Source organism: Lagopus muta, chromosome 22 (genome assembly GCF_023343835.1).
Source record: "Lagopus muta isolate bLagMut1 chromosome 22, bLagMut1 primary, whole genome shotgun sequence".
Taxonomy (NCBI): Eukaryota; Metazoa; Chordata; class Aves; order Galliformes; family Phasianidae; genus Lagopus; species Lagopus muta.
Window position 1 is genome coordinate 5,328,436 of NC_064454.1, and position 22,155 is coordinate 5,350,590.

At 53.0% G+C, this 22,155-nt stretch overlaps 1 protein-coding gene across 4 annotated transcripts in view; it reads right to left on the reverse strand.

Annotated features, from left to right (window-relative positions):
- Window positions 1-22,155, reverse strand: part of DSCAML1 (DS cell adhesion molecule like 1) — a 79,178-nt gene extending 57,023 nt beyond the window's left edge. For 3 of the 4 annotated variants that reach the window (XR_007380949.1, XM_048968524.1, XM_048968526.1), the window contains exons 1-3: window positions 21,201-21,500; window positions 15,205-15,522; window positions 13,333-13,479 (exon numbers count right to left, since the gene is read on the reverse strand). Coding sequence is in view for 3 of the 4 variants with exons in the window: in XM_048968524.1 (XP_048824481.1) it covers window positions 13,333-13,479; window positions 15,205-15,522; window positions 21,201-21,378 (643 nt within the window). In the remaining variant the exon portion in view is untranslated. Of the gene's footprint in view, window positions 1-13,332; window positions 13,480-15,204; window positions 15,523-21,200; window positions 21,501-21,968 lie in introns of those variants that run through there. The other variant, XM_048968525.1, reaches the window with a different exon arrangement.

The window sequence follows — 22,155 nt, forward strand, 5'->3', positions numbered from 1 at the left end:
ATCCCGTTTTAAAAGACTTTAAATGGAAGCCTGCTCCCCACGCTGTATCATTACCCTTCATTAGCGCAATTTTCCAGAGTTTAGGTGGCTGGAGAAAGAAAACAGAGGATAATGTGCCACTCCGAGAGCTGCAAAAACAAACAGAGGGAGAACAATCGCGAGCCCAACTTGGAGCCTTCTGACCAAAGCGTTTCAGTGATGCTGGGCACGCGGCGAGCTCTCGCTGCGCAGCCTCCAGCACGGCATCGGCGCGGTAATTAGGCTCTGCGTTCATACGCAAACAAGGTAGATGTCAGCACATTTCTAATATGCTCACCACTACCGCGGGGCAAATTAAGCCATTTGCAGCTCGGTCAAGCTTTGCAGGGAGCCCCGTGAGCAGGCGCAGAAGCTGCTGTGGGTTGGGGCTCGGCTGCGAATCCACCCCATGCAGCATCCTCATGGTGGGCAGCATCCCAGTGAACACAATCTGAGCTCCCTTGGGGTGATGCAGGAGTGTGCTCTGGAGCGCAGCTCATGCTGTAACATCACAGCCCACCCCTTCCTTAGGGAAGGAGGCCAGTGCCAAGAGCCCACAGGGCTGCTGAGAGGTGGGAGCCCCAGCACAGCGTGTGTAGACAAGTTGAAAGGCACTGGTTTGTCTCTTGGGGATGGAAGCAGAGGTCAGCAGGAAGGGTGAAGCAGGCAGAAAGGAGTTCGGCACAGAAGCCAAAATGAGAGAGTTTTATCTAATGGGATTCACAGTCAGAATAATTTGGGTCCCAGTGAGAAAGAAAAGCCAACTGCCAGAGCCACGTGCACAGGGACAGCCAAGGTGCTGCTGACTTGGTTTCCACCATTATCATAAAATCATTTGAGCTGGAAGGGACCTCGAAGGCCACCTGGTGCCGCTCCCTGCAGGGCAAAGGGACATCCACAGCTCCAGCAGTGCTCACAGCCCCGTCCAGCCTGACCTCGGCTGCTTCCAAGCCTGACAAAGCCAACAAATTGTTGCAAAGATAACTGCTGTGCTAATGAATCCAGAGCACCCAGCAGCTGAGAAATGATCCCAAGTAGGGACAGCCCTTGTTGCAGCAGGGAAGGGCTCCAGAAAGAAATCCCGCTTATAGATCTCTGCTTTGATAGCGTTTTGCTTTGCATTTCTGTTCCATACAGCCTTGTTTATTGCACCGATATTTCATCCTGCAGATTCATCTTGGATCATCGTTAAGGTTCCTTCCCTGCTTGCAGACATGCCTCTGCTCATCATAAAAATCCACGCTGAAACTTCAGATTAATTAAAAGCTGTAAATTGCGAAGCCAGATGCTACAGCTCACACCTTCACCCATCCAAAAAAAAAAAAAAGAAAAAAATAAAAAGGAGATGAGATCACAACGCCCTGCCACGATCACCGGGCAGCCGTTCCCTGAGGACGCGGCGCTGGGATGGAGCTGCTCTGCGCTACCAGCGCTCCTGCGACGCAGCACCTGGCGCTGCTGTGCCTCTCTGCCCTCTTCCATCACTTCAGGGCGGATTAGCAGGAGAGAGCCAGGCTCCAGCGCTGCTCAGTTCTTGAGCTCCTACTTGCCACAGATCTCTTAATGCATTTCTTGGCCAAGGGTTAGCAGATTAAACACTCCATAGAAGGCGAGCTGACACAAGCTGACAGACCTGAATCTTCTGCACATGCATAAGTGCCAGTCCTCATCACAAGGATGCTTATTTGCCAGCCTCATACCTATCACTTTGGCTGGGAGTCAATCTAAATAAAGCAAATTCACTCGTTCTGATGGGGAGAGGGAGTCACCGGGCTGTCATAAGGCTGAACTCAGCCTGCATCACTTCAAAGCGGAGGTGCTGCGGAAACGCAAAGCACTTCAGCTCCGGGAGCAGGAGGGGGAAAGTTTTGCTTCCATCCAGGAGAGGTGTGGGAGGAAGAGCTCTGCACACCCCTCCCCTGGCCCTGCCCTGCTCAGCCTCCTGTCCTTCCCCAGCTCTCGGCTGTGAGGATTAAGACTCATTTCAAACGAAGTTTTCATTATTTTCCGCTCTCTTTCTTTATTCCCAAACTCATTTGCATTACAAAAAAATTAAACAAAAGCTGCTTTTTGAATCTCCACTCATTACTCCCATTACATTTGTTAACATCATTATCTTCAGCTGAAGATGGCAACTATTATCAAATGTTGCAGAGCTTTTGTAGACCTCTTGCTATATTACTCCAGAAAATTGCTTTAATGCTTATGCTTTTAGTGGTTTTAAAGAACCAGCTATAGCATCAGAAGCCATAAAGAAGATAAAAAAGCGCATCGTTTGATAGTACGTGCATTTTTTCCCTTTACACTGAGATATAAATACGCAGTGGTAATGCAGGATGCACTACAGCAATCCACCATGCATCCTCCTGTCTGACCCTTGCTATGCCGCTCCGTTTCTCTGCAGCTCCTCCCTTCCCTCAAACACTTTATTCGGGAGAAAGCATTGCAACAAAATCTTCTACCCAAAGGAACACCCGAACTCGGCACAGCTTGCTTCTTCCAAAATTCAACAACACTGATTTTGTTTGCACAAGGGACAGGAATGGGGAACAGCTCCAGCTGTGGCTGCAAGATCTGTGTCTTTATCACAGAATCACAGAATGGCCTGGGTTGCAAAGGCCCACAGTGCTCACCCAGTTCCAACCCCCTGCTGTGTGCAGGGCAGCCAACCAGCAGCCCAGGCTGCCCAGAGCCACATCCAGCCTGGCCTTGAATGCCTGCAGGGATGGGGCATCCACAGCCTCCTTGGGCAACCTGTGCCAGTGCCTCACCACCCTCTAATGAAAAACTTCCTCCTGATATCCAACCTAAACCTCCCCTGTCTCAGTTTAAAACCATTCCCCTTGTCCTATCACTACCCACCCTTGTAAACAGCCATTCCCCTTCCTGTTCATAAACTCCCTTCAAATCCTGGAAAAAAATATCCCTCCCTTCAGGAGGGAAAAGAAACCCAGACCACATCAGTGCTTGGGGAGCAGCCCAGGAATCTCCAAACACAGCCTGCAAGGATGGCACACAGATATGACAACAAATTGCCCTGCTCTAGCCATGCGTGAGCACAACTCACATAAGTTCATGCCTGGTCACACAGCCCAGGAGACCCACACACACAGATGTAAATTATCACTTTGTTTTCCATTGGGCTTTTGGTGTTGATTCATGCTGCCCAAATAAATAATTACAGCCTTATCTCCATCACGCAGCAGCATTAACTGCAATTCATCATTTCTACCTGCTTTGTCTCATGCGTAGCATATGTACATATACAAATAAAGAAGAAATTCAGCCGTTCATGTTTCATGGGGCACAGCAAAGTGGTGCTGGGTTAAACATGGGCGCCACCACAACAAAAGCATGGACACAGGCAGCACAAAACCTCGCCTGCAATTGATCCCATCCAGCACAGCAGGGCTATAGGGGAACTACAACCCACCCAACACAATGCAACAGTTCAACTCCTGCCCATGCTTATAGTGCTTTCCAGGCTGCAAAAGAATATAAGAACACAAATGAGGGCATCATGTGGGGGTTTTGTACAGGCCAAGAGAATGCAAACAGAGCTCCTTGTGAGCACTCAGCTCTTACACCAGGATACGTACAAACGTGGAAGACAAAGCAGAACCATTAAACTTGGGATCACAACTCCCCTGTGATGGGGAAGCAGGGCTCTGCATTTCCCTCCACTGAAAGATGGAAGCTCTCAGTGCTGCCATTCTGGTGCTGGTTTTTGTCACCTTCTTCAGGATCCAATAGTTTGTCTGCTGGACAGACATCAAGGCTGGACCTCAGCATGAGGATTTGCTCTTGGAAGCCCATGGGGACATGGGCATCCAATAGAGGAGGAGGGAATTGTGGGGCAATGCCTTGCAGCCTTGAGGACACCGAGCTGAGTGGTGCAGCGGACACAACAGCAGGAAGGGAACCATCCAGAGGGACCTGGACGGGCTCAGAAAGTGGGCACGAGAGAACATGATGAGGTTCAGCAAAGCCAGGTGCTGCTTTTGCCAACAAGAAGGCCAACGGTCCTCTGGGCTGCAGAATCAGAGGGGTGGCAGCAGGGGGAGGAGATGGAGGGGGCTGTGCCCCTCTGCTCTGCCCCTGGAAGGCCCCACCTGCAGTTGTTGCTGATCGTTGCTGCCCCATCAGCTGCTCTATGATTCTACAACCTTCAGGTGCAGCTCAACCACAGCAACTTATATCTTCAGAGCTGCTACCAGTGGGAAGACACAGAACAGGCAATGGAAGCACTGGAAACAAACATTCAACACCACAGAAATTAGAAGTATTGCTCAAGAGAAAACATAAAGCCAAAACCCAACGTGGTGCAGCCTTCAGCTGGAATGGAGATGAGCTGCAGATGAATTGCCCCCTCCTAAGGATCGGGGGGTGCAGAAGTGGAGCCCCTCACTACCACCCCAGCCCCACTGCTGGGTACCACGTGCTTAGGCAGAGATCTCAGTTCTCGGTTAAAAATAACAGCAGCTTCCAGCCCTCAAAGGTGCAGAAAAATGTGACCTCTAAAAATTCAGGAACTGAAAGGCAAATCAAATGAGTCCCAAATTTGTCTACGCTATAAACGTCAATTTCTTTTTGAAAGAAATGAATGTTTTTGATGAATGTTTTCTTGAATGCCTGCTCTTGGCAGTGCTGCCATCTGTGAAAAATCTCTGCCACGCTCGCTATTAAGATTCCATTTCCAAGAAGAGCTCATCGCCGTTTTAATAAATGGTTAAAAAACTGTCACCGATCCAAAGGGGCAGCAGCTTGTTTACTGCGAGCAGCTCTGTCACCACGCACAGCACCTCTGAATGATGGGCTCCGAGCTGCCAGACCACATACGGTCCCCCCGCAGCCCTCCAACGAGCGGCATTTTAGCTGTGTCGAGCACGTAGGAACCTAATGCCTATCGACTCTGAATGAGATTTATACTCTAGCTCGCTTGCAAGAGGGTCACTTAGAGCCTCGCGGAGGTTTCACCCAACACCCAGAAGTCATTTATTGGCCCTTCCCTACCATTCCTCACCAAAAAGCACAAGCTCTCCCCAGTGGCGGAGGTGCAATAGCAGCACCTGGCAGCAGGGGCTACCAAAAGCCTTTGGAAGAGCACCAGCGATGGGCTGGGATGGAAGCAGCACGCCCTGCTCACATCACGAACAACGTGCCATGGGGCTGCAAACCACTGCATGGTTTTGTGCATCCATCCCAGCACCCATGGGAGGGCTGAGGAGCCCACCTCGGGTGCACAGCGGCTGCAATGGAGGCCTAAAGCGCCTGGCGCATGCACAGCTCTTGTGCACGACTGCGTCAGGAGGAACAATGAGATCTTCTTCCAGATTCGGCAAACATCAGTATAATAAAATAATATATGTATATTAATTATATGCTTGAACATATGCACCAGAGCAATGCCCTGTATTTTCTCCTAATTGTTCTCCGAGCCTTACAGAGCCACATTTAAATAAAAATGAAGCAGTTATTTAAACCGCAATTAAAGATGGAGCAATTTATTTTTAAACTGGAAGGAGCGTCACCGGAGCGGGCGCGAGGGCCGCGGGCAGCGCCAGCATCACCACGATCCTGGCACGTTTCAAAGAGGAGATGGAGGCTGCAATGCCACAGAAAGGCTTGGCCCTTACTGAGGTCAGCTCCTTGCTGGCAAATTTGCAGCCTGGGTCTCTCTGAGAGTAGCAGGGCCAGGCGCTGCAATGTGTTTCAAGGAGAGAGGCAGGTCACTGTCCAAAAACATGGAGATGTGGCACTGAAGGACACGGTTCACTGGGCATGGTGGGGGTGGGTTGAAAGTCAGACTTGATGATCTTAGAGGTCTTTGCCATCACACAGCCCTGTCCACCAAATCCCTGCATCCCACACCAGCAGGAGGGAGCATCCTCTGCAGCAAAACGCTGCTGGAAGGGGGCTGGGGTGGGAGGGAGAGGAGCACCCACAACACAAACCCACCCTCTCTTTTCATAAGACAGCAGAATTTATCAGCCCGCAGCCCTTCACATCTGTCTCCTCATACAAAATGAAAGAGGCTTTGAAAAACAGAGGAGATGAAATAAAGCCGTCTGTGTGAGGAAGCTGGCATCTCTGCCACTGTCACTGTCACCATGGTAGGAATAATGACCGCGATTGTTTCTGCATCTGTGGATGCGCGGGGAGGAGGAGGAGGAGGAGAAGGAGGAGGAAGCAGCACAACCCCAGCAGCAGCCCTGCAGCTCCCAGGGGCAGCAAGAGGCTCCTGCACCCCGACGTGGTCACATCCTCGTCCCCACACGTGTCAGCCACCCCAGTGGCTGTGTCAGCAGTGATGGCACAGGGCAGGGATGAGCTCGGCAGCACGCAGCCGTGGGTTCTCTTCTCCCCAGCCCAACACAGCCCCAAGGGCTGAAGCTTATGAGAACATGGTTTGAGACGAGCTCTGACCTGCACGGTTTGCACACCATGATTGCAGTGCTGCAGTAATTGTAGGCACGCTGCCCTGGGAGGTGCAGCTCCTCTGGAGACTTCAGGGTCACAGGGCACAACAAACACCATCCTCATTCCATTAGATAACAATTAAAAGAAAAATATTGAGGCAGAGCATCTGATCATGCCAGCAAACAGCTGGTGCAGCAAACCCCTTCCCTCCAAACATTCCCCAAAGCTGGCCTGAGCACATTCAGGGAGATGGCAGCAAATCCAACCCAAAAGGGTTCCACAATCTTGTCCTGAGGTGACTCAGCGCATTGTAGAGCTCCAGACCCCAAAGGATTGCAACTCTGCTTCAGCAGCAATGCCTCCAAAATGCACAGAAGCATTACAATTTTGCAAACGTCTTTTGAGTGGCAGACAGCACACTCCTCTCTCCCATGGCACTGCAGAGGGCTTTGCTTCTCCCCTCAGCTTCTTGGAAATCTTCTGCAAAACCACAATCTGCAATTCAGGGCACAACTGGAACTAAACCTGTTCAGAGCCACCCTGGGACTCGAGTCCATGCAGCATGCCCTGCTGCCACCAGCAGAACATTCTTCCGTTCATTTCCTGCTCCTCTCCCCACTGCATATCACTCATCCCACCCCCCACACCAAGAACAGCACCAGCACTAAGTGCTCAGGCATTCCCAGTAAGGTGGAGCTCACCCATGCTCACCCTCCATTCCCAGCTGCATCCCAGACTCTGTGCCCGACCCTCCTGGGCTTCAAGGGATCTCAGGCATCTTCATACCAGCAGAGCCTTCCACACCTGGAAGCTCAGCCTGAGCCCTGGGATGTCAGTGCTGGAGGCAGATGTGGGGCCGGAGCCCAGCAGTGAGGTGTCAGACAGAGGTGTACAGCCATCCACCCAGCCTCCGTGCACTGCTCATCCATTCCCTGAGCACCACAGCTCCTTGAGCAGGAGCAGATTTACACGCACAGGCGTGCAGAGATGGCAGCTCCAACATGGACACCTCTATTTCAACCCGTGGAGTTCACTGTGCTGCACTTGGCTCGTGCTCCACCACCCACAGGGCTTGGAGAGGGCAAGGACATCACACAGGGCTGGCATGCCACATGCTGAACCAACAGCACCTTCTCTCCACAGGCAGCCCTCTGCTCTACACCCACAGCAGCCAGGGACCTCCTCACTCTGACCTCAGATGGAGCTTCTGCAGGAGAGAAGTGCTCCAACAGCGCAGCCAAAGCGGCACAGAGATTTCCTGCAGAACGGGCTGAGCTCCCGCAGTTCCAGGCAATTCTCACTGCAACATCAGCAGCTGAGATCTGCTGCACAGGAGGTGAGGTTGGCAGCCAAACTCGCTCTGCAAAACTGGAGCTCGTGGCAGAGGAGGACACAGCTGCAGAGATGGGCACGCTGCAACCACAGCACTGCCACCAGTGCCCACCGCAGCACGGGCACAGCTGGAAGCAGTAGGTGCTCACCTCTCTATTCACATGCATCTTATTGACTCGTTTTAGTCTTCTTGTGTGCGTGCGTGCATGTGTGTGAGATCGTCTCCAACGTGACTCTGCATTATCAGGGCTATAATGAGTCCTTGTTAAAGAGGATTTGATGGAATAATTATATTCCAGAAAAAAAAAAAAAAAAAAAAATCCTGCAGGAAAGCGCTCTCCCCTCTTAAAGGGCAGGAGCATCAAACGTTCTCGCCACATTATTTGCAGTCACACCTTCTGCTGCATCTGCTCCTTTTAAAATCTCTAACTCCAATCTGATCTGAATATATAAATCTGAATTATCACAGCAAAAGGAGATGTGCTCACACCTTTTTTTATCTGTTGCCATGGCGATTAGATAAAATTCACGCCAAGTCTCTGGGGAAGGATGAAATGATTTCAGACAGAATCTCACCCCACTTGGTGAGAATAACGCCTGGAGCTCCTTCCCTCTGTAACAGGTCTGGGCACATGTCGCAGCCAGAGAGGGTGCGAGGGGCGGGGGGACGCCGGGACACTTTGGGAGATCTTGGGACCGACAGAGGAAAAGGTTCCACAGCACCCCCAGCCAGGGGAGGGCAGGACCACGCTCAGCTGAATCACATCAGGCTGCTCCACAGCGCTATGAAATTCAAGTGAAAAGGGCACCTCGTGCTCACCGGTCACAGCCTGGCTTCCTGCTGCCTGTGAGATGGGTGCCAGCCCCACTCTGTGCCCACTGCAGGGACAGGTGGCGCAGCAGCCTCCATCCCTTGCCCTCCAGTGTGGGCATCCCATAAAGTTGGGGTGACTCCAGAGTGCCCTCAGGTCCCAGCGTGCCTACATATTGCCACCACAGGCTCTCAAACAGCCTGAGCTTCTATGTGTTCAATCAGAAGTAGAACACCCCATGAAACTCCTCTGCCAACGGTCTATCCCACACCAGGGAGAGGTTTGGGAGGGGCTCAGAGGCATCAATTGAATCACTTCTCTGTGTTTCTCCCTAAAAAGCTGTGGGCATTCACACAGATGCCAGCAGAGCTTTCCTGGTGGCTCTGCTCCATAGCAGGAGCTGGCACATCCCACCACGATGGCACGAAGACTCCAAACTTCCAGCAACACAGGGAGGGAGGAGATCAGGTTTCCCCACAATTTCTGATGCAAAACTTCAGGAATCTTTGGAGCCGGCCTTCAGCATTCACTGGGAGATGGCTATTTGACAGAATCTCTGTCCCTGGAGGTGCTGAAGAACCATGGAGATGTGGCACTTGGGGACACGGTGGGGATGGGTTGATGGTTGGACTCGGTCTCCTTAGAGGTCTTTTCCAAGATGTGGTGACCATCCTCAGCAACGTATCTCCAGCCCCCAAACCATCCCACAGAGGATGAGCACACACACAAGGACTGCCTTTCAACTCACCACATCAATTCTATCCCAGATTTTCTCCAGCAGCTTGATACCCCTCAGAACAAGTCCATCAGCCAGAGGACAACACTTTGCTCCCCTGGCCTGCTATCCACGCCTCGGGGATCAGCTGCTCCATCCCACAGCACGCAGAGCATCGCACCCATGCACACCATTGGGCTGAACTGCTGGCAGCCCCACGCTGTGCCTCTGGGCTCACTGTGCTTGGAGACAGAGTAAAGCGGGATTTGTGCATAGCTGCACTCCAATAATTTAGAGAGAAATGCAGTGTGTGGCAGATGCTGCCAGGTACAGCAGAGCAGAGCTTACATCTTTGGGGCAGACGGATGTATTTAATCACCTGAAAGCTGCTACTATTTTATTCTCTGCATCACTGAAAGGTCTGTGAGATGAGCTCGAGAATCCCATCCATAGACTTGGGCACAGCATGGCAAAGGATACTTAATTTAAGCTCATATCTGAGCTAGCACCACCAGATCAGCATAGGTGCTCCATAGAATCATAGAACGGCGTGGATTGAAAAAGACCTTAGAAGATGTTTCCTACATTCCAAACAAAAATGTTCACAGAAAACCGTTCAAACTTTGCAGAACAGATCATTTCTTTCCGTGGTTCTGGCACGGAACTCCGCGTGTTGGCTTCCAGAGGAAGGACTTCATGGCCACCCAACATACACACGTGCCTCGTTTAGAAGCGAGGTTTTGGAAAAGTCACCAAGCACAGCAGGGAGCTCTCTGCTGCAGAAGGGCTGACTGCTCCTCACCAACCCATTCCAGCATCTTCAGCTCGCTGCCTGCGTCACCGCACAGCCCCCAGGACGGCTGCACGCCCAGCCCTGCTGAAATCCCTTCCCATCAGGCAACACCTGCAGAGAGGACGCGCCAGCGCCGCGCATTTCCATTTCTGTGTCACGACAACTGGAGCACGGTGACGCCGAGGCAGCTCCGGTCACGGATGCAACAGTTCCTCTGACAAATCCAGCCCGCGTGCTGCCTCGCGTTACCCAGCGCTTTAATAGAGCCGTTCGCTCCGCTCAGGGCAGCAGCTTCTCCCCGTTTCCCTCCAGGGAAGGGAGAGGCACGCGGAAGCACGCTGCTCAGCTGCATCCTCCCCGGTCCTCCTCCCACCCCACCCCCAAGGATACATCAAGATTCATCAATAGCAACAGAGTTTGAAATCACAGCCTCGGTGTGAAGCGCAAATCTTGCACGCAGCCCCCAGATCCGCGAGCGCTGCTGCTTTATCTGAATAAGCACGAGCCCACGTTCCACGCCAGAGCACTGAGAGTGCTGCTGCACGTGTGCTACCAGGCTGAGAACGAACAGCAAGATTGATTTGGACGCGAGCACCAGCAAAGCAAATGGCTTTTTGAAAACCCTATAATTTCTCCGCAACCCTTGACTTCACTAAACACACATTTTTAGACTACGGCACCGTTAGGTAGGCATTAAACAAAAATGAGCTGCACTAATGATGATTTATGTGCAGGATAACCTTCCATAAAGAATTTATCTTTGATTTCAGGGTAAGTTACAGCGTTGCCAAGTGAACCAAACCACGCGAGTCAGCACCAAAGTCCCTCCTGCAGCAGCGCGACACAGACACGAGGCACTGCTCCACCATTGTTCCAAGATCTCACCCAAAATTAACCCAGTAGGAGCTCCTGAGAAGGCACACATGGAGGAACTGGAGGACAGAAGTCAGGCAGAGCGCTCAGAAAGCAGCACTGCACCGCTGGGAGCAGCACTAAAGGAGCACAGAGAGCACAGGGCACAGCAGCAGGAGACCATGGGCATGAGCAGGAATTACTGCCCCCATTCCAAGGGGAGACCACGGTTTGGTAACAGCAAAGCCAGCACCAGTTCTAGCAAGAGCAATAAAAAAATCAGCTCCAGGCAGATACTATATTTGTAATCCAACAGCAAAACACGCTTGCTTGTGTTGACTCCGCACTGTAACACAATTTGTATGTTCTGTCTTTAGGGTAATTATTGCTTTAGAATGTTAAAATTGTTCCACTCTAATTAAATCATCATATCTAAAAAAAAAATAAAAAATCCACTGCAGCAGTGAGCTTGGGAGCAGGCCTGGCTGAGATCATGTGTGTGCATGGGTGCTTGGGTGGGCAATGCACTGCTGTTACTCACACAGAGCACAGACACTGCTCTGCTCCTGCAACTCCACTGCACAGCACAAATCCATCAGAGCACCCTGCCATCCCCAGGGTCTCCAGCACCACTGGGAGCACCCAAAGCAGAAGAGCAGCACCAGAAGCCACTATGCACCAAGCTAGCCCATCAGGGAACAGTGCTCCTCCTGAGCAACAACTGCTGCTGAAGGCATTTCCATGATGCTGCAAAACCTCCTGAAACACCAGAAAGATGCTTACACAGGTTTGTATTCAAGAAGACTGTTTGCTAAACAGAAATCTCCCTTTCCAGGCACAAGGCTGCTGCAGACACAGAGCAGCTGCCCATCAATGAGCAGCGTCCTTCCCAGCTCCTGCCCGGGGAAGACCACGGAGAGAGGAGTCTCATGCAATATTTCATCCTGAGACTGTCAGAAGTGGGTCAGTGCTGGGGAGGAGGGGCACTGGGCTGGAGCTCTGACCACGGCAGGGAGCTGGCTCCTCGCCCCAGCTCCACAGCCCAGCGTGGGCTTGGTGCCAGCACCAGGATTGGCACAGGGGTCAGTGGAGATATGCGCCCTTGATGCTCCAGCACAGCTCCCAGGTGTCACCTCACAGACCCTGCAAAGCCCCAACAGTGGAAGGAGTGCTGCCTCCCAACATCCATCCCCATTCCAGCCATAGGGGAGCATTGAGCCAGCAGCTGGTCTGCACCCAGAGATGCCACCACAGCCCTCTGGAAGGCTGCTCATCCCCTTCCAGGTGAAGCACTCTGCTCCTTAAGCTCCTTAGGAAACAGCCCCGCAAGGCGGATTAGAGCAAATCCCCTCCCATGCACGGTCAGCAGCTGGCACTGGGATGTCCCCTCATCCGTCCCCCCGCTGGTGGCAGCCCCTGGGCACAGCATAGCCTATGTGGCCCTGGGGGAGCAGCGGGACTTATTGACCTGTGAGCAAATATCAAGCACCGAGTGCTCACTTTAGGCAAAATCCTTTAATTCTTTCTGGATCCCCTGGGGAAAGAAGCATTGATTACTTTACTACCAGCTCACCCACGCTGCGCCGGGCAGCCAGCACAGCCATCAATATAGCCAGGGAGAAAGCCAGGAGGTCACCCCGGCACACAGGGACACTGGTGGCCACACACAGCACCTGCCACAGCCCTGTGCTGCTCCTGAGCCTGTGACAGCCTGGCAGGACCCAGCACAACACATTCAGCAGCATCCCCTGCTTGCCCACACCAGGCCTGGGAGGTTGAATCCCACCCAGGGGACCTGCTGGGGCAGGACCCTGCTTTCAGAGCCTCCCTGCTTTCATGGGGTATCAAAAGCCATGGGGAACTGCCCAAGGGTCCCTGCAAAAGGTTGGGTGCTGCTGTCCTCCTGTGTCACACCGGTGGGAGCACATCCTGCCAGGGTGGCCACGTGGCTGCCAGGGGCCATGAGAAGAAAGAGATGCACAATGCCATTTTCAAGTCAAGAAACTGGAAAACTGACTCTGTGCCATACAAAAACCAGGGAAACCAACCAGCTGCAGGGCAGGATGGGGATAGCATGGGACATCTCCTGCTGACCCAGTGCGAGGTGCCACGCAGCCATGGGGGTGAGATGGCTCAGGCAGGCAGCAGACACCGGGACAGGAGCCATGAGCTCAGCAATGCACAGAGCATCACCATCACCAGAGACAACAACACAGCACATCTGCTCACACCACTGGGCCTCACCGGTGTGAAGCCACAGGATGGTCCCCAATAAAAGCCTTGGCTTTGGCAGCACCAAAAGCCATCTTCCACAAGAGCCAGCCCAACACGACCAAGCAGGTCAGGTATTCCAAGGAACACGGCGCTTCCCAAGCAGCTGTCTCTCTTACCTGGGATGATAGAAACGGTGTCTTTTTCCCAGGACACAACACTAACATATTCCTGCACTGAGGAGGGGATGAGGCACTTGAAGACAGCCACGTTTCCACGCATCGACCTTTGGTCCTCCACCCGGACGGTGTACGGCTCCCTGAAAACTGCAGAGGGGGGCAGATGGTTGGTGGCATGACAGCACTGGATGGAAACCCATCTTAGTTTTGCTTCAATCCTCCATCTCCCCCCCTATAAAAAGCAACCCCCCCCACCCTGCTGGCTGTCAGGGCACCTTGCACTGCTGCTAGAGATCAGGAGCAGAATGGGTACATTGCTGGGTGCTACTGGGTGACACCTCACCTGGACAGTAGCAGGGAAGGTAGCAGCCACAGGTAAGCAGCCAGCTGAAGGACAGGCCCCAGCTGCACTGCTGCCCCCCCAACTCCCTGCTATTGATGGGGTGAATGGAAGAAACCTGCACAGAAAGGAACACCAGCACTGCAGCAGCGTAACCGGCCAAAGCCTCCTTAATCACATGGAGCAGGGGCTTGTTCACAGGCTTTGAAGGCCAGCAGAGAGCATGGGGGCACCCAGCTGGGCTCTGCTCCCAGCACCCCAACCCCAGCCCCACAGCCCCTGCTGTGCCAACCTGCTTGTTCCCACAAAGGCAGTTTAAAATCAAGACCAGCATGTTTACAGTTTTCCATTGGCCACAGAGATTTACTCGCTGTGCTCACTACTAGCTTTGCTAAATATTTTGAGAGTTTTCCCAATTCCTCATATTTTTAATTGGGTCTTACTTGCTTTCTTTATACAGCCGTCATTGGCTTTTCATGCTGCATGGCCACCACAAAGCAGAGAACACAGGATAGCCAAGGGGACACGAAGGTTTCAACCAATTTCAAGTGTTCCAGAGCCAAAGTGCTTGGAGCTAGCACAGCTGAGGTCATCCTGGTGGCCCTGCTCATCGCCCCACTGCACGCTGCCCACTGATTGCACCTGCTAATAGCACAGATGTGGGCCCTGGGCAGCAAGGGAGCTCACAGAGCCCTGGCACAAGGATGGGTCAGCTCCATGCAGCACAGCCACGTTTACTGCACCCCTACCTGCTGCCATCCCTCCTCCACTAAGCTGTGGTTTATAGGTAACCTGCTAATGTTGGTAAATAATTCACTCCAGGAGGGGGGTTAATACCCATTTACTCTGCAGTACAAGGTATTAAAATAAAAAAACCCTGTAGTCACTTCTGTCATGTTCCCTCTGCTAGCCCCATTTTTAATAGGTTACATAATGAAGCCATTCCTGGGCTATTAGCCCTCCTCAGCCTGGTCAATAATTTACCATAACGGCTTTTGGAAGCAGCTCTTTGCCATATTCCTCCTTTTTTCTTTGCTTAATAAGCCTTGGCGTGCTTAGACTGGATGCTCCAGTGGGAACAGAGCAGTCTGAGAGGGGCTGTGGGACACGGTGGGGCTCTGAGCTGCAGATGGATGTGCCCCAGGTCCTCCTGCACATGATGGTTTACGCTGCTTAAGGGAGGTGCAAGGATGCAGCCGCACCATCGCTGCACCCAAACCACACGCCGTGCCCCTGCCCATCACTGCGCAGCCCTCCCCATGCCAGCAGCAGACTTGCATCACACAGCTTGCTCTGAGCTCAGGCAGGACACAGCTCACAGACATATTGGCAGCTGCCTCCCGTTCATCCAACCCCTGAGCTCCGGCTGTGCAGCATCGATCGGTGCCCTCGCAGCAGGGCAGCACAGCCCATGCTCAGCTTTCCTCCGAGCACAGCAGCGTGCTGTCACCACCCCACACCAGGTGGGCAGGCCAGGAGACCCGAGAAAAGCCGTCACCGCATCCAAGCCCCAAACCCCAGGGAGATCCTACCTGCTTTAACACGGATATTCGGGCTCCTGATTTTGCCAGCCGAGTTCTCCGCCGTGCAGAAGTAGTCGTTGTCGTGGATAAAGCTATTGAAGGCTGATGGCGAGAAGGGGTAGAGCTGCAAAGTCCCATTGGCATGGACATGCCGGATGTGGGGCACATCGTAGATGTCGTCACCTGTGGCCAAATACCACCGAAGGACGGCGCTGGGTGACCCTGCGGCCGGGCAGGGGATCACCACCCCCACTGTGCTGGAGAAGGTGACCTGCTGGATGGAGTCGTTCACAAAGTAGAGGCTGGTTCCAACATCTTCAGTGTGAGCTGCAGAGGAAGCAGAGTCTGAGGGTCAGTGCGGATGGCAATGCTCCTCAGCAGTGTGATCACCCCGAACCCAGCCACGGAGCACAGAGAGAACATCAGGGCAGGGGCTGGAAGCACAGCTCAGGAACTACGAGCATCTCACCACAACCAGACGCCCCCACGCATGGGTGCTCCTCAGCCAGACGTGCAGCCTCAGATTTGCAGTGCGGGCTCTGCACAGATACACCACTACCCGGTGATGGGGGCTGTGCATGCACTGGTGGCCCTGAGCTTTACCAAAGCACAGCTCACACTGCCCAGAGCCACCCAGCACACCGTGATCACTGCAGAAAAGCAAAGGAGACCTCTCCACCCAGCACCCCCCCTTGCCACTCCAGGACCACGAGCTCCCCTTTACCACCACAGCGAGCAAAGCTGCCTACAAATAAGGACGAGGCAGCCCCCAGTCACTCAGTTCCGTTTTTCTTTTTTTAGCCACATTTTTCTGCGTGGGCAGAAGGACACAGATATAGCAAGCGGCCCTCGGCGCTGTATTAATAGCTCTGCCTGGGAGCACCACTCGTGGTGCTGCAGAGCCAGCACAGAGCGTGCCATGCTGCTGGCTCCAGCGAGCCGCTGGGGACCTCCCTGACCCCAATTCCTTCACTTGGGGAGAAGAGAACAGGAATAGGGTGGGGAAAATACACCAAGATCCACATCTGTGCCCACATCATGCTCCACTCATTCTCAGCCAGGTCAACAAAGGAAACCCCAAAGCACCTCAAAACCTTCCTGTGCAGAGCCGTGTCCGGGTTCCTATGATCCCAGTGTGAGCACCCACATCTTGCTCTGCACTGAACCATCATCTAAAACACATAAAAAGGCCAAGTTTCCCCCTTTGCCTACTCAGAGTTTCACACCAAGGCCAACTGCAGCTGTAGAATCACAAAGGTTGGAAAAGACCTCCAACCATCAACCCGTTCCCAAGTGCTGCACCTACAGAGCTGCATCACAGAGCAACCAAAGGGACTGGCAGCCAGCAAGATCCAGCTCTGTCACTGCACCCCAACCAGTAACATGCACCAGGGCAGGATGTTACCCACCCTACACCCAGCCACATGCCCAGCAGCGATGGGAGTGCAGCCACAACCCTATGGGGAAGCATCCTCCTGTCTGGTGAGGGTTAGAGCTGGAAGGGTGAAGGGTGGGAGCAAAGAGTGGAAAAATACCTCGTAAACAGAAATTCAGATTACCCATGAAGCTTTTTCAGGTCAAAGGGGGAAACGGATTTTTAATAGAAAATGGAAGTTATGGGATTGGCAATAGTTATGTGACAGACGCATAGAGTTAAATCCAGATAATCTCCTTTACCATTTAGCATTGAGCACCATTCTAATTCCATGTTTCATAAAACTGTCTCCAAATCACCGAAGGAGATTAAAAACTTAGAAATAGCGCCGCAATATTTTTAAACCAGAAATCACTGCTCACATCTGGTCAGATGTGCTGACCCTAACCTAAATATCGAGGGCATTAATTCACGCGAGCTGGAGAAGAGGCAGCTACAGAGGAGCCCACATGGAAGCGTTTCGCCGGGGGAAGTGCAGTGAAGCAGGCACAGCACCAGACTGCTGGTTCCAGAGCTGCACAAAGCCCTGCACGCAGCCGGACACTGCCTGGCTCACTCTGAGAGGCACGTATTTGAAGTCATCAAGGTGCAATCTTCTTAAATTGTAGTAAATTACAACCTAGAGGTATTGAAATATTAATATCTCTCACTGAGCTGGAAGCAGAAAGTCATTTTGCTATCATCCCATAGGAATATTTACCAGCCTCGATGGCTGGACTTTCCAAACTCGACTCCCTCTGGAAGCGCAGCCACTCTCAGCACTGCAGAGCCACGCGCCGTACGAGATGCACTCATTTACTCTAACGAGTGGCCGAGGCAGAGCAGCCATAAATCGACCCCAGGGTCTGTCAGCAGCCACGTGCTCTGGGAGGAGGCAGCTGAAGTGTAGGTGTGAGTCCTGCATGGAAGCGACACGCAGAAATGCCAGCACCTCCCCGATGGCAGCCCAGCGAGGCAATGCTTCCTCGCCTCCAGACCTCACAGGGAAGAGCTGCTCCTGTCACGTGAAGTGGATTTAGGGCTATTTGCCACGACCAGGTGCGTTGCTGCCATGCAAAGGGTTTGCAGCACCATGGAGCAGACAGCTGCTGAACTGCAAACCCACTGCACCCCACCAGCAGCATATTCCCAAGGCTCCCCCTTGGGCTCAGTGCTCCAGGTGCCTCCCAGGATCACAACCAGGCAAGCAGACGAGCTGGATGAGCCGTGGGGGCTGCCCAGCCACCAGCTGTGACAGGCTCTGCCAGGAACAGCAGGCTAATCACCGCCTTGCCACTCATTTATTATCCTCATTAAGGGCATTTGACACCTGCCCTGTTCAAGGAGAAAGTGAAGTGGGTGGGAGTTGAGGTAGGTGGCATGGCCTGACTTTGCCTCCCTGCCGCCAGGAGGTGGGACAGACCCATCCCATGCTACCCATCCACGGAGCAGTCTTTGGCTCTGCTTGGAAGGAGCTTCCATCACCATTAGAGCACTAACCATCCTTCTGCTAACAAAGGGAGAGTCCTCAGAGCAAGAACTGACATCTCTGAGCATCACAGAAGGGAGAGGAATGGTGAGACATGGGGTCAGATGCACATAGCAGGGCTCCTCCAAGCGCCCCAGCACCTGCAGCAGTGCACAGGAGGTGCACAGCCCCCCCGGCAGCACAGCTCCCCCATGCAGGAGGTCTCCCCAAAGCAGCAGTTTCCCAAGCCATCTTAAAGCCCTGACCTCAGCCGAACAGCCATCCCCACAGAGCAGTGCCCCCAAACACCAAGCGCAGCCCCAAGGGCAACCCCAGAGCACACAGCCACCTTCCTTAGGAGGGAACACTGGAGTAGAATCCAGCTTCCAACCCCCTGTGGGAGTGCATCCTGCTCAGAGTGCTGCTGCCTGCTCCTTAATGCATCTGCATGGAAATTAAGGCCTGAACCACCTCCAGCTATTGCAGCAGCACCCAGGCGCAGGCTGTAACCCTTGCCTGGAAGGAGCAGCACTCCCACTCATTTGCCCAGCCCCTGCAACGTACAAATGGTCACCTCCTGCTTCTTCACACTACAGTGTCATTGTCACCTCCCCATCCCTGGAGGCTGGCACAGAGACGGGCATTCCCCAGCCCTGCATCACCTCTCTACAGCCTCCCAACCTCCTCCAGGAGGTAGGAACGAGCTCAGGAAGCACAGGCAGAACCTCTCCCTGCCCTCTAACAGCCCACCCTTGCTTCTCCAAGAACACCCAAGACCCAAGGGCACATCAGCAACGTGACTAAGACAGGCTGCAGCAATGTGCCCCCAGGCACGTGGGTCAGGTCCAACGGACAGAGAGGCACTGAGGCCACGTATGCCTACTGCTGGCCTTCCTGCAGAGCCAGCAGCCCCTCACTTCCAAATCTCAGCTGGCACACTTGCTTTAAGCACAGATTTCTGCCCCACAGCCGACAGGTGTGAGATGAGGGAGTTTGTCCATAAAGCAAGCCAGAGGAAGGCAGCTCGCTCACCTTGTCCCTTTCCCTTTAAGCTGCACTTGCTCCCTTCCCTCCCACAGAAATGAAACCCAACGGCCCCTTCCAAGAGGCAGCTGCTATGAGCAGTCAGGAAACGGATTTCCAAAATATTTGGTACAGCTCTGCTAGCAGGTGATGATGGCAAGATGCAGATGGTACACGGTTGGGTTTGTTTCTTAACCATCTACAAGCAGGGAAAGAGAAACCGATGACATTATAACATACAAATACATAGCTGGCTGTAGCTGAGATTTCAAAGACAAGAAACACTCTGGACCCAAGGCAGCCACTGCATAGCTTCTCATTACAGCACGCTTTGTATCTACTGCGACAAGCAAACCCCTTCCTCCTTCATGCCCTCCTAGGAAGCCACACTCGTTAGCAGCCTGCTTGTCTGGGTGTGAGATGACTTCATGCGATCCAAGGCACAGCTCAGAACTCACACGCTGCCATGTCAGAAGGATTCCTGCCACAAAGAGACGCTTCCAGTTTTATCCTCGCTCCGTCAGCTGCTTCAAACGAGGACAGTGCTCCTCACCACTCCACTCCGGACCAGATGGGCAGAAGTGCTGCAGCAGAAAGGCACCCTATGCACTGCTGGGCAGCACGGCCCTGGCACCCGCAGCCTCTGCTCCTCCAGAGAACAAACACCATGAAATATAGGGTTACCCATATCAATTTCTCATCCAAAATCGAGAGCAGCCCTAACCCTACGCCAGGTGCAGGTAAGGGCTCTGGGCAGGTTGCCACCGTGGCTCCCAGTGCAGGGAAATGTTGGCTATCCGCAGGCTAACAAACGCCGGGCACGGCGAGGGCTCAGCGCCGCAGCCTTCTCCTCCGTGCATTTAATGAGGCTTCCATGTTTCATTTCAGAGACAAACGAGCGCCATGCCACGCTGGGGGAGGGCCAAGATGGGGAAGGGAAAATAAAAATAAATATAAATAAAAATAAACGCAGGCTGCAGAGTCCACCGTACCCAACACCGGAGCATAGCGCAAATCTAGTACCAAAATAAACCAGGACAGACCCAGCAAGAGATGATCTCCCAGCTCAAAGCCTCTGCTCCTCAGTGCACCGCTCACACCACAGAGCTCCTTCTGTCCTTCCTGGGGGCTCCCCACCTCAGTTTGTTCTAAAGCAGGACAGAAAGAAGCCACAGCCACCCCTCAACTCCAGCAGCCCCCTGGATCAAACGTTCATTTGCTTTCCGCCCCTACTTGAGTCTTGCTCTACAGTGGGAATGTATTAAAAGGCTGTGCTCCGGTGCCCAGAAATATTAAGTGCCTGAAAGGTTTATCGTGCATTAAGCAATTCATTTTTTTTTTATCCCATTATTATAATGAAACTTCCCATTGTATTGCTGTCCTCTCTTTGGAACCGTTTCACTTTAACACTTTCCATCACCGAGGCTGCTCAGCACTGAAGATATGTTCTATTCCCCCTCCTCTCCCCCAAAAAATAAAGAGAAAATGAGGCCATGAGGAGTTGTGCTAATGGAGGCTTTTAATTTGCACTTCTCAGAAGAGATAGCTCTGTGGGGTGAGATCCTTCTTCCAAGAAGCTGGGGCTGCAAACAGGCACAGGGTTTATTGGCTTTGCAGCTCGTTATTTTGGCTGCTGGGGGCAGGGAATGGTGGGGTCCTCAATGCTGATTTGTTTCTGTTTTTTTCCCCTTGTAGCACGGTTAGAAATGCAAATGTAAGCAAAGCAGGCGCTGGCACATTCAGCACAGCAGATCCGAAACAAAAGCAATTTTGGTTAAAGCTCCCAAACGCAGTTTCAGCCCGGTTCTAATAAAGCAGCTATTCCATAATTAATAATTGATGGAATAATTGATCACCAGGCAACCGGACAGGACGTCCTATTAAGCCTCAGTAAATATTTTTCATCGGGTTAGCACTGAGATAGATGTGCAATTTAACAGACAGCAGGAGAAGTCTCATGGAAGGAGGCAGCTCCGCTCCCCTCATTTCTCTTTCATTTCCTAAATCTCCCCCCCTCCACTCCTGCTCTCAAATGTCAAAAAAACAAAAAAAAAAGATAATTAGGGCAAATGCCATTTCATATCCCCCAAGCACCCCCACCTGACACAAGGTGGGCACTTCCCCCAGTCTGCAGATGTGGCGACGGACGTCCAGAGAGGTAATTGATGAGAGAAGCACAATTAAAAATTCCCACGGACCTGGAAATGGGCAATTCCTTTATGTAACATCGATTGATTGTTGTCACAAACGCCCTGCGATTTAACTGCCCGCGCTCCATGCGGCTCCTTGGCTTTCTATTTTAATTGCATCTATAGCAGACTTGGTTTAGAGTATTACCTCCATAGATTTGGATAGCATTCACTTAATCTCCAACTTTAAATTAATCTCTAATCTTTAAGTGTGCATCTCTCCTTGACATACTTCTCCCACGATCCCCCCCCCGAACGGCCCCCCCATTCCCAATCTGATTCATATCAAACCACTGGGTTACACTTAATGCAACATTCCTAGAGGGAAGGCTGTGATTTTTAAAGCGTCGCTGGATTTACCCAGCCTGATGGGATTAGAACATCGCTCTAAGTAGTCCCGGAAAAGCGGGTTTAGATGCACAGAGCTCCCCGAAGTAGCGCCGCGGGGCCGCCGTCCGGGGCTGGGAGCGGGGATGCTGCGCCCGTCGGTCCGCGGGTCCCGGCGCCTACGGGAGCGGCACCGACCCGCACCGTGCGCTCCTCCGGGCCAGCCCGAGAGTCCCGGAGCGCCGCGCAGCCGAGGAGGGATGGGTGGGAGGGGGGAGAAAAGGAGGAGGGGGTTCGAACGCGGCCCGAGGGAGCCCACCGCCAGCCCGCCGCCCAACCCGTGCGGACGTACCTTTCCGCAAAGAGTACAGCAGGAAAAAAGTTACCAGCCACATGCCATAAAGAGCACCTATGGCCCCGGGGTGCGGCGCAATTGCGGACGGTGCGGTGCCCCCGGCGTGCCGCGCTCCCTGCCGCCGCGCTGCCAGCCAGGTTGAGATGCCCAGAGCCGAGCTCGCAGCCGCTCCTCCTCCCCTCTC